General features: G+C 43.8%; 1 protein-coding gene across 1 annotated transcript in view; it reads left to right on the forward strand.

Moving 5' to 3' along the window:
- Positions 1 to 12928, forward strand: part of PREB (prolactin regulatory element binding) — a 71281-nt gene that overhangs the window by 35163 nt on the left and 23190 nt on the right. Inside the window, exon 5 of the mRNA XM_069233606.1 lies at positions 253 to 377. Within this exon, the coding sequence (XP_069089707.1) occupies positions 253 to 377 (125 nt within the window). The remainder of the gene's footprint in view (positions 1 to 252; positions 378 to 12928) is intronic.

Raw genomic sequence — 12928 nt, forward strand, 5'->3', positions numbered from 1 at the left:
CGCTCTGTTGTCACACTTTTAATTCTTTCTCATCCATATGTTTTCTACCCAAAGCAGGGATTTGTTTATTATTTTGCACTGCTGCAGCAGTTTTTTTATTGCTTTTGCCAGTGCTCGAGTGCCAATGTTTGCTTATTTAATTCTCTTTCAATAAAGTTTCCATTTGATCTGAATGAATGCATGCACTTACAATCAGAAATATGAACTTCCGTCTGGGAGATCTTTATCAAGCAATGTCTGATATTCCCACAGATCGTCTCTGTAGGACATGACTTCCAGTGCTGTGTGTGGAAAAAGGATCAGCTTGTAACCGCTCTTCAATGGAATGAGAACCTTCCCGCAGTTCCAGACAAAGCGTACCGGTACCAAGCATGCAGGTAAGCATCTCATGTTCAGTATCAAACAGATTCGGACCTAATTCACCTTTTCACTGCCATTGAGTCTTCCTGCCATAGTGAATGACCTTTGTGATCAGTTGGCCATAATGATGCACATTGTATGCATTAGCCAGGATTTTGCTCGCTTGACCTCATTACGCCTGAGACAGTATCTGACTTCTAAGGCTTTCATCTTTAATAAGCTGGCAAATTGATCTGCTGTTCTTCTGATTTTTATTTATTTAAGAACTTGTAAGAAGTCTGGTAAGTGGTCTGATTTAAAGATTGGCAGAGTAAGCATGTTTCACAGTTTTTCAAACAGGACATTTTCTTATTCCATAATAAATGGGCAGGGGTCAAACACCCTGGCCTGGCCACACTAACATAATGGGGTAATGTAAGTGAGCCAGTTCGTCCTTCATAGTGGGAGACCCTAACCCATTACCATACTGTATACTTGGGATTGTTCAGGGCAAAGCTGGTTTGTTCATTTGATAAATCCAGGGGTTATCCCAATCTTAGTTAGAAGTATGGCACGTTCTCAACGAGATGCATCAGATTGAATTGTATTTATTTCAATGCAGATAGATCCACAAAACTCGCAAAGAAACTCTCAGTTAAGAACAACCAACATGTGTTTCGCCCCTTACTGGCATGGAAGCCTGGGGCTTTTTCAAGGCTGTCAGTACATATCACATATTAAAACACAGTAAAAAAAAAAAACCTGAAACAGGAAGATAATATTGTATCAAAATCCAAATATACCCAGAACCAGGAAAAAAGAAGTGAAAGATCAATGGGCAGATCGAGGAAAAAAGAGAGAATGACAGTAAGAAGAAAGGAGAAATAAAATAAGACATTAGAAAAATGTACAATCCGTTACCAAAATCATTTAGGAATAAATGTAACAGTAGATACAATTTCCAAGTAAGCACAGTACGGTAAAAAACATACCCGGAGCACCGGAATCAACCATGTGAGTCAGAGTATTTTTTTTAAGACAAAGGGCACCCATCAAAACTGACCAATAGTATCACATCTAATCATTTTCTGAGTCTAGCCAACTGTAAAGCACACAGTTCTAAATCAGACAACCATAATCAGTGAGTTCACATGTATTTTGGCGTTCCATAGTTGAGTAATATCAAGAAGATTTATGTAAGTATATAAATATGTAAAATAAGACATCCAGTCATACATGCGGTTCCATGTGTAGCCCAACATCGTATGAATGATGGTGCACGGTATCCAGTCAAAAGTGGTAAACAAGCATAAACATCACAGAGACAGAAGAAAAATGAAGAGTTGCGCATGTAAGTATATAATTGTCATATTGAGTCTGCGGGGCAGAGAGGAAGGGGGGTGGGAAGAACGGGGGAGGGAGAAGGAACCCGAAGGTTTGTCAATCCAAAAGTGCTGGACCCGGATCACCACGGTGAAGTGAATCATTCTTTGTATTAGGCCCGTGGTCTATAAGAAAGTAATGATGATAGTCCTCAGTACCCATGTAATCTTAGCAATAAATTATGGGAAAGGCTCAAGGGAGCAAGAAGCCACAAAGTTTACGGTCTGGTGTTAAGCGCCGCAGAAACTACAGCATTAAGTCAGACTGGGCAAAACAGAAAGGCCCAAACACTGCAACATAGAAAACAGTATAGTTGTAAGCACAAACAAAAAGCCACGTATAGGCTGCACTGGTATTACGTACTGGTTGGTCCGGAAGACATACCTTATGGCTTGACAAAATACCAATGCTGTCTAAAGCAACACTGCTAAAGGTTACAAGTCCCACAAGCCTAGAGAAGAAGGGTAGAAGGGGGAAAGGAAACATGCCTTACTGAAAACTGTCCCTAGGGGAAAAGGAAGTGATTAGGATCAATCAGCAGCCAGTATGTGTGGTCCATGAAGTGACCTCTAAGGTCCTAAAGCCACTGCTTCCAGTTCTGGTAGTTTAAAGGAGGATGGGTGTGATGACTTAAAGATGGTGGAACTACCTATAGTGAAGCAAAGCACTGGAAAACCTGGCGTCGGTGGACTTGAAATGGAAGGTTCCTATTGGTGTAGAGGTGGGAAGGAAAACCAACATACAGACAAAGTAAGGCGGCAGACAAGAAGGCGCCTTGTTCGAAGTAGTTTGAACTTGTATTGCAGCCTCCTACAGTATGCAGATATTGACCACCGTAAAAATCCCCAAAGCATGTCATGTATAGTTGGCTGGGCTTTACTTGTGTATACATCGTAAGCTTCCTTTTACAGCATGAACAGTCTGCAATAACCCAATATGAAGAATTGTCATGTAATACGTTAATGTGTCACATGGATTTCCACTTGGTAAAACATTATAGATTAGATACAAGTGGGTGTAACAGAAACACTATGCACCAGACTCCATGGCGTAGGAATCCGTGGAACAGCCCTGAAATGGATCCACTCCTTCCTCTCCCGAAGTACTCAGAGGAGCAGGCTCCCTCCCTACACATCTAACCCACAGGAGTCAGCTGCGCAGTTCCACAAGGATCCTCTCGGAGTCCAGCTCTTTTCAACATATACATGACCCCACTTGCAGCCATTGTCAGAAATCACGGAATGGATATCGTGTCATACGCCTATGGGACACAACTCATAATTTCCCTCACCGAAGACCCGGACACGGGCAACAGGAATTTCCACTCGGGGATGGAAGCGTCACCACCTGGACGAGAGAAACCTGCCTCAAGCTCAACTCTGATAAGACAGAGCTCATCATTTTCGGAAACGCCACCTCAGCATGGGACGACTCCTGGTGGCCCACATCTCTCAACACCCCGACTTCACCAACTGAGCACACCTGCTCCCCTCCCCCTCCAGCGCATTGAGACCCTCACGGGTGAGTAGCCACACTCTACAAAAGCTGATTGATTGAAACAGCTGATGATGATTATTCATAATTTCACATTCATAAGCCACTTTTTGCTGTTTCTCTTCAATGTGATGCAAAGTGGATTATTATTTCTAGGTTTTCAAAACTAACAGCAAAATGTGAATTTAGAGCACCCGGTTTATAAAGCCCACCTAAAGAAACTTACTTTCTAAATCCATGATAGCAAAACCCACTACTACTACATAGTGTTCTATGAACATTGAAGGCAATTCAGAACAGATGGATCTACAACAATTTTCCAAATACGAAATAGGAAGGTACTTCTGTTGGGGAATGCTTGCATTAAATGGACATTGTTCTGGAGAGTGCTTTGGAGACCACAGGCAATAGTTGCTTATTATGATAAATTTTTGTTTCCATGCTAACTATAGTCTTTAGATGTGCTTAAAACTAAAGTTCCATACCCACAGTGTTGTGTAATTAACAGTCCTGTTCCTTTCAATGAATGAGTAAACAGAATTTGAAATGTCCTTGCACAGTCTACTTAACTGCATGTCGACCTAGAGCTACAGGTGAAACGATGGCTACCCTAAACTAGTTATTACAACTCCAATTCATTGACCAAAATCAATATTGGTGCCTCATTTAGTGGCCGTGGTTCCAAAAGAACCTGAAAATAAGTCACTAAGTTGTTAAGTTATTTAACATTTCTATTAAAGCATCAAGTTATCTTTTGAGTCTCCTGAGTTTCTGAGGCATTGAAAGCAGATCACTTGTGTCGCTATTTCCAGAAAAGGTTAACATTGCAAAACAGTAAATATGCCGATTTTCCCTCTTTTGCGATGCCTGTTTTCTAGTAAGAAGCTTTACAGAATGAATGTATGACATCGGTTTAGCTTTCATAGAAACATTGGGGATTTGGATCACTGTTTTCTAAGCAGGGCTAGCTCCTAAATAAAGATTTGGGGGAATTTCAACCACAAAGAGGCACAGAATATACTCTGCTTTTGGACAGACTTAGGAGAATGATGAATATTGATACATTCAGTACCACTGACCAGATTTTATGTTTGGCCAGATTCACTGAGCTGGTGTTCGAAACTGTGATCTGAAGTGGTTTGGTTCCATATTGGGTAGCATGATACAGTCAGCAGATCAGCTACTTGGCAGTAAATGGTGTTCCACGCAGAGCTCCCTGAAGACAAACTCTTTCTTATATTTATTTTCCATGTTATTCAAGTCCTTTGTCTTGCCTAATCGACTCACTACTTATTCTTATTGACACCCAGAGAGTCCTCTACATGGATGCATCTGCTTTCCACTGTGTCTGTTGCTAACACAGATGAGCTGCAATAGACAGGACCTCAATCTACTTTATATCTTAGCAAATCTGGATTTTTTAACATTGGCTTGCATTTGTAGTGGGCAGTCATAAGCCAGTAGCACAGATGAGTTAGTAACTATTTGTATTCAATTAATTAAAATCTTTCAAAGGAAAAACAATGATTAAAATTCATAAAAGGGCGAAGGTATGAAACATCAAACATTTATGCTATTAAAAATTAAAATACAAAAGAACACGAGTTTGCCTAGTGACCTCGCCCAGACCTGGTTTAAAGTGCAGGTGTAGAACTAAAGTAGATTCAACACACTGTTCCATAAAACTTGATAAAAGTCAGCAAATGTCTTTGTGTCATACATGCAGCTTTGTCTTGGATTTCCAGAGTGCCAGGATAGCCCTTGGTATTGATAATTAGTAACTGTGCCCCAGCTAGCACCCTATTGCGCTTATGACCGCTTATTCAGAGGACCTCTGGGGGCCATAGGTGACTTAAGGTTCAGACCTGCAAAACAGATGTTTTAAGTGCATAGGTGCTGTCTGGTGGTTGCCAAGCCCATGGCTTGACTAAAGGACCCCAAGGACCTACTTCAAAGTGCAAATAGCCAAAAAATTGAAATGTTTAGCAAACAGTTTTAAATTTGTAAAACATCACACAGTTGTTATCAAATCCAACATGCAGCTTTGTTGTAGAAATCCAGAATGCCAGGGCCAGGATAACACAGGGTTTAATGTAAGAGTCTGTTCCGCCGACTAGAAGCCTGGTCCAAGGTTTATCATACTTATATTAGTGGACTTTTCCAGGGAAAACAAAGGGACCAGGATAGCCTGGAGATTTGGTGTTGGGAACTGATTCCCAGCTGACTGCCTGGCCCAGTTTATTTTGATTTTATCCACAGGGACCCAGGGTGGCCAGGGTGCCCCAGGATTTGGATGACTGTGTCCAACCCTTTACTTTCTTAGTTGGGTTTTGTTCAAATGTATTTAAAAATGTCAAGTAACTGCAGTTCAGTATGGGGTCGTCTGGCTCTAGACAGGATATAACGGCTTGCCTACATGTGGGGGTGCCTCCTCTCCAAAGACAGCTCTGAGCAAATGCAGTTTAGGTACAGGAGGTTCTTGTCGTTTGAGGCACATAAACAGCAGCCTCTGTTTCCGGGATTTAGCCAGGCTGGTTTTTCCGTTGTGAGGGTGGGCAACCCAGGCGACGCTGCAGCAGCTTAAGTGTCAGATGTGGCGAATATGTGCAAGCTACGTATGCCGTTCGCATTAATTTAGAGTAACTGTTGATGACCATTTAGGCATGACCTCTTTTAGCAAATTCCTCTTTATCCTTTAGAAATGAGATTTTGGCAATTGCAGAGTTCACTAATGTTTTAAAAGCATTATGTGCAGGTGACAGAGCCCAGAGGTTTTCAAGGTGCTGTTTCTTCAACGATTGGTCCAAGTATTCTTTGAGGCTGCTGCTGGGATTGCAGCTACTGCCCCTGTTGTCAATTGCTAACCACGATGTTGTTTAAAGTGTTGGGTTCAGCATATTTTAATTCGAAGCAGCCCTTGACTATTGCTCCCTTCCACCTGATAGATTGCCTTTTGACGCCGAACTGCAGCCGAATTCGACTAGGAGAGGAATTATGTGTTAAATGAAATACATAGTGGTAAATTTTTGATTGGAGTTTGTTCATTAGGGCAGAATAACAGCTGTAGAGGGCCTCATTGCCATAAGATGAGTAAGGAATGCTCACGTTCGATTTGAAGCTTGGAACCCTATGTCCATATAGTATCAAACAGCTGCTTCTCTCTTTTCTGCTTGTTTTTCACCCCGCTTGACTATGGTAATGGTATAATAATTTACGGTATAATAATTTATTGTACAGATAATAAATTCCAATACAAATAAGCAAAGCAAAAAATAAATTAATTAATAACAATCGAAAATAAGTGCCCTCACAAACTGAGTTCAAGCTAAAAGCACACCATAAATTACGCATGCAACATATTAAAAGACAAACCACCCAACCTGGAGCCCCGCATAAAACACAAAGCAATGTACATAGGCACAGCCCTAAAGTGCATGGTGCATAAAATAATATTTGCACTAAACATCAACATATACTGTTAGTGTACCTCATCCTAACCAATGACGGAAAAAATGTCAAGAGCTTTGAAAGAGTTCCAACTAAACTTGTTCATTGCTCGCAGTGCCATTAAATTTAGATTGTGCAATTTTAATAAATTTGGTCAGTAACACATTTAACGTTGGATTGCCTGGGTCCAGAGACTGGATGATTGCCTGTCGACAGGAGCGGATTCCCAATTCATTCCATTTACTCCGGAACAAAAGGCTACGCTCCTTTAATAAAACTGGACACAGGCAAACCACACGATCAATGGTTCCATCCGCATTGCTACAGCCTCTACATGTCACACTGTCCCCAGGGGATAGCTGCCATTGGGATAGATGTTTTAAAAAAAAAAACAATCACCCATCCTTAGGGCCAAAAAGGCCTTTTTCAACCAAAACCCGTATGTACAAGAGAAAAAACTGGAGGACATACCTGGCTTAAAAGAACCAATTACTTCCCAGGCATGCTTCCGATGGACAGAAGAGAACGGTCTAAGTAATAAGAGTACAGTTGAATATGCCTTTTAATCTCTGATTTAAACAAGGAATAGGGAGGGTTGCTTTCCCAAAGATCCCCTACATCCAGTCGCCGTTTACATTCAACCAAAAATTGGGAGTAAATGCCCTTTGGTTTTAGCCCTCTAATTTCTTGCCACAGGACTGCCTCCAGGTGGCTGTCCGAGGCCTGACGCAGTTTGTAACACAGCTTCAGGAAAGCACCAGCGTCAACTGCCACCAAATCCAGAAGCCCGAACTCTAGCCGTACCTGCGCGGGTGATGGCAAATGCGGAACATGAAAGACTCTTTTATAGATTTTATTAACCAACCTATTTAATAGGCACGAGCCTTTGCCCAACAGAATTTCTTGACCATAAGCCAACGGAGGGGTAATCTTCGTTCTCATGACTTTCATTAGGGGCAGAAGGGTCGGCCCCTTTAAAACTTTAGCCAGCTTAAAAAAGGCCACCTGCAAGGCCACAGCTTTAAGTTCGATTTCCTTTTTATGTTTAACAAAACTGCCCCTAGAGTCAAAATGCACCCCTAGGTATTTGTAGGACTGGTCAGAAACAATTTTATGGTTTTTACCATAAGTACCAGCTGAAGCCCGAGTGTTTTTTTCCTCCCAAAGGGGACCACTTTTGTTTTCAACAAGTTAACTTCTAATCGGTTTGCGGAAGTATACATCGCGAGTTCGTTAAGCAACCGTTGAAGACCGATCTTAGTACAACTAAACAAGGCTAGATCGTCAGCATAAAGCAGGTGACTAAGCCTGAAGCCACCAATCTTGGGGGATGTGAATTGACGGCGTCAAGAGATGTTGTCATATCTGCAATAAACAAATTAAAAAGAAGAGGAGCAAGTACACAGCCCTGTTTCACACAATGGGTGGTCGGAATTTTCCTAGATAGGGAGCACCCATCGCCAAGCTTAATGCGGACCCAGGTGTTAGTATGGAGTTCAATAATGGCACTCAAAAGTACTGAAGGGATGCCCCAACTTTGCAATTTGGCCCATAGGGCACTCCTAGGGATCCGATCAAATGCTGCCTTGAAGTCCACAAAACAGCAATTCAGCATCAGGCTTGACGAGATCGCCCTGTCAATCAAGATCGAAAGTGCTAATAAGTTGGTTGAAGTTCCTGAGCCAGCAGAAAACCCCATTTGAACTATGTGGATTACACCCTTCAATTCGGCCCAAACACGGAGATCCTGCAGCAAGAGGCTGGCATAGAACTTAGCCTCATTGTCCAGCAGGGCTATCATCCTGAAATTGGCAGGATCTGACCTTGAGCCATTTTTGTATAAAGGATGAAGGATGGCACCACGCCAGGACTCAGGAATTGTTGAAGTTAAGAGGCAGTGTTCAAACTAATTTGCAAAATGATTGACCCAAAGGAGAGGATCCTGTTTGAATAACACCTGTGGAAGACCATTGGGGCCAGGGGCTCCAAATTGCTTAGCTTTCGAGATAATATGGGGGAGGTGCAATTGAAAGGACTTCCTTACTCCCTGCGAGGAGATTAGAGACCCTGTAGATGAGGGACACATTTTAAGTAAAGCTGGAATAAATCTGTGGACCCCCTCATCCAGTGATTCTGCATCCTGCTTACTATCCGAGAAATGGGTGGTCAGATAAGACGCCCATACTCCTTCTGAAATGTCAACAACGCCCGTGCCCCTTTGATTACTGTTTAGGTTATTAATAAGGGACCAAAATTTTGTGGAGTTTGGATCTTTGCTTGCGCTAAAAAGTTTAACCCAAAAGTGACTAAGATATATCTGATAATGATCATAAACAGCCTTCCTATAATCTTTCCTCAGGTGTTTATATTCAATAAGTAGACTCTCAGAATCAGGCCTTTTCCTAATTGCCCTTGCTAGCCTATTCCGTACTTTCTTTAAATTCTTGGTTTCCCTGGAAACAACAAAAGACCGAGATGGGGCACAATTACGCACAGGTTGGTGAAATTTTAAACATAAAAGGTAAGAAAGTTTCACCCATGACTTAATTGGGGACGCACAACCCAATGCCTCAGAATTAAAAAAAATACTACATTCAACCAGTACTGTGCCACTAATAGAAGCATTCCATTTTATACGCTTTAGTGATTCGAAACAAGCGCCACCACCCACTGTCCTCATGACATCATAAACAGGAAATCTTGATTTAATCGATACAATTTGTGGACGATGGTCGATCTCACTCCGAGAGGAAATCAGAAACCTTTCAATGCGGGGAAACAATTCAATGTTACAAATGGTGTAATCTAAATAGGAGTGAGATCGACCATCGGACCTTGTCCACCATGGGGGGACATCATCACATAAGCGGCCATTCAAAACTTTAAAACCCATACTGTTGAGATGCATTACTAAGTATTCTCCCAACGGGCAGTGCAAACAGCCCTGGGGCCTTGATTGTTTTCGGAATTAGCTGGCAGTTACCACAATCTGGACCCTCAAGAGCCTCCATTGAATCCTGGAACAGATTCGTGTTAAAATCATCAGTTATAAGGTAACTAGCGTGCGATTAGTCCCCCACTAGATTGGCTACAATCTGCATCAACCGAGACAATCTGCTCCTTTTTCCCTTAGATCCGGGGGCAATGTAAACATTAATTATTATAAGGGTCTCCTGCGCAGTCCCATTCCTAATGACAATCCCCTGGATCCAGTTATCCTCCCAGGCCAGAGGTAGTATACTCCCATCTAGTTTAACAGTCACATAAATGGCTAAACCGCCCTTGGCACGGCCATTCTTGCTCGTTCTATCGGCAAGCTTCCATATTTCTAAGTACCCTGGCAGTGGACAGCTGTGCTGAGCCCAGGTTTCCTGAAGTGCAATTATATTGTGACTATTGAAAAATGTTAAGAGGTCGGCCGAGGCAAATTTATGCACAACCCTGTTGATGTTCCACAAACATAGGGACAGATATCCAGGTGTTAAAACAGAACCTCCCACCCGTAATAGTCAATGGGGGCAGCTGTGCACAAGAGTGGACGGCAACCAGTCCTGATTGGAAAACCCCCTTGAACCAACACCAGTGTGGGAGGTACCAGTAAAAGTGGAGGAGCCACCCAGGGCACCTTTCAAGATTGAGAATGGTTTCGAAGCTGTGGGAGCCATCAAACATTGAGGTTCTGCTAGTAACACAGGATAGCCAGACTCTTTAAAGGGAGTTATTACAATACCCCTAGAGCAAAATAAATCTTTCCTGGCAAGAATAGACTCATCTATTGTGACAGAAATCAGTGTGACCAAAGTAGAGTCTCTTGGATAAGGCCCCCTAGAGTCCAAGAATTCAATGGATACAATGTCCTTAGAACCGATGTAGTTGAGATCCGAGATAGCATTAAGGAGTCTTAAAATATTCCCCCTGTTCAATATGTCGTGGGGGCCCCTCGAGCAGTATTCTGGGGTAAACACAAGTTTTAAAACTGAGCGTTCCACTAGAGTCATTAGAGGATGCATGGGAACTGGAAATTGTGGCTGTTCCTCTACATTCGGTAGACCTGCAAAGCCCCCCAGAACCAAATTTTCAATGGGGACGGTCCGAAGGCTTGGTGTCGGAATTGCAGGAGAACTGCTTCTGTTGGCAGACGGCAATTTAGAGGAATTGGGGGAACCAGTGTAGGAGGCTGGACTGGCTTGTAGTGAGTACCAAGGGGTACTTGCACCTTGCACCAGGCCCAGTTATCCCTTATTAGTGTATAGGGTGTCTAGCAGCTTAGGCTGATAGATAATGGTAGCTTAGCAGAGCAGCTTAGGCTGAACTAGGAGACGTGTGAAGCTACTACAGTACCACTTAGTGTCATATGCACAATATCATAAGAAAACACAATACACAGTTATACTAAAAATAAAGGTACTTTATTTTTATGACAATATGCCAAAGTATCTCAGAGTGTACCCTCAGTGAGAGGATAGGAAATATACACAAGATATATATACACAATAGCAAAAATATGCAGTATAGTCTTAGAAAACAGTGCAAACAATGTATAGTTACAATAGGATGCAATGGGGAAACATAGGGATAGGGGCAACACAAACCATATACTCCAAAAGTGGAATGTGAACCACGAATGGACCCCAAACCTATGTGACCTTGTAGAGGGGCGCTGGGTCTATTAGAAAATAGTGAGAGTTAGAAAAATAACCCTCCCCAAGACCCTGAAAAGTGAGTGCAAAGTGCACTAAAGTTCCCCTAAGGACAAAGAAGTCGTGTTAGAGGAATAATGCAGGAAAGACACAAACCAACAATGCAACAACTGTGGATTTCCAATCTAGGGTACCTGTGGAACAAGGGGACCAAGTCCAAAAGTCACAAGCAAGTCGGAGATGGGCAGATGCCCAGGAAATGCCAGCTGCGGGTGCAAAGAAACTTCTACTGGACAGAAGAAGCTGAGGTTTCTGCAGGAACGAAAAGGGCTAGAGACTTCCCCTTTGGTGGACGGATCCCTCTCGCCGTGGAGAGTCGTGCAGAAGTGTTTTCCCGCCGAAAGAACGCCAACAAGCCTTGCTAGCTGCAAATCGTGCGGTTAGCGTTTTTGGACGCTGCTGAGGCCCAGGAGGGACCAGGAGGTCGCAAATTGGACCAGCAGAGAGAGGGGACGTCGAGCAAGACAAGGAGCCCTCTCTGAAGCAGGTAGCACCCGGAGAAGTGCCAGAAACAGGCACTACAAGGATGCGTGAAACGGTGCTCGCCGAAGTTGCACAAAGGAGTCCCACGTCGACGGAGACCAACTTAGAAAGTCGTGCAATGCAGGTTAGAGTGCCGTGGACCCAGGCTTGGCTGTGCACAAAGGATTTCCGCCGGAAGTGCACAGGGGCCGGAGTAGCTGCAAAAGTCGCGGTTCCCAGCAATGCAGCCCAGCGAGGTGAGGCAAGGACTTACCTCCACCAAACTTGGACTGAAGAGTCACTGGACTGTGGGGGTCACTTGGACAGAGTCGCTGGATTCGAGGGACCTCGCTCGTCGTGCTGAGAGGAGACCCAAGGGACCGGTAATGCAGCCTTTTGGTGCCTGCGGTTGCAGGGGGAAGATTCCGTCGACCCACGGGAGATTTCTTCGGAGCTTCTGGTGCAGAGAGGAGGCAGACTACCCCCACAGCATGCACAAGCAGGAAAACAGTCGAGAAGGCGGCAGGATCAGCGTTACAGAGTTGCAGTAGTCGTCTTTGCTACTATGTTGCAGGTTTGCAGGCTTCCAGCGCGGTCAGCAGTCGATTCCTTGGCAGAAGATGAAGAGAGAGATGCAGAGGAACTCGGATGAGCTCTTGCATTCGTTATCTAAAGTTTCCCCAGAGACAGAGACCCTAAATAGCCAGAAAAGAGGGTTTGGCTACTTAGGAGAGAGGATAGGCTACTAACACCTGAAGGAGCCTATCAGAAGGAGTCTCTGACGTCACCTGGTGGCACTGGCCACTCAGAGCAGTCCAGTGTGCCAGCAGCACCTCTGTTTCCAAGATGGCAGAGGTCTGGAGCACACTGGAGGAGCTCTGGACACCTCCCAGGGGAGGTGCAGGTCAGGGGAGTGGTCACTCCCCTTTCCTTTGTCCAGTTTCGCGCCAGAGCAGGGGCTAAGGGGTCCCTGAACCGGTGTAGACTGGCTTATGCAGAATTGGGCACATCTGTGCCCAAGAAAGCATTTCCAGAGGCTGGGGAGGCTACCCCTCCCCTGCCTTCACACCATTTTCCAAAGGGAGAGGGTGTAACACCCTCTC

Source organism: Pleurodeles waltl, chromosome 5 (genome assembly GCF_031143425.1).
Source record: "Pleurodeles waltl isolate 20211129_DDA chromosome 5, aPleWal1.hap1.20221129, whole genome shotgun sequence".
In the NCBI taxonomy this organism is placed as follows: Eukaryota; Metazoa; Chordata; class Amphibia; order Caudata; family Salamandridae; genus Pleurodeles; species Pleurodeles waltl.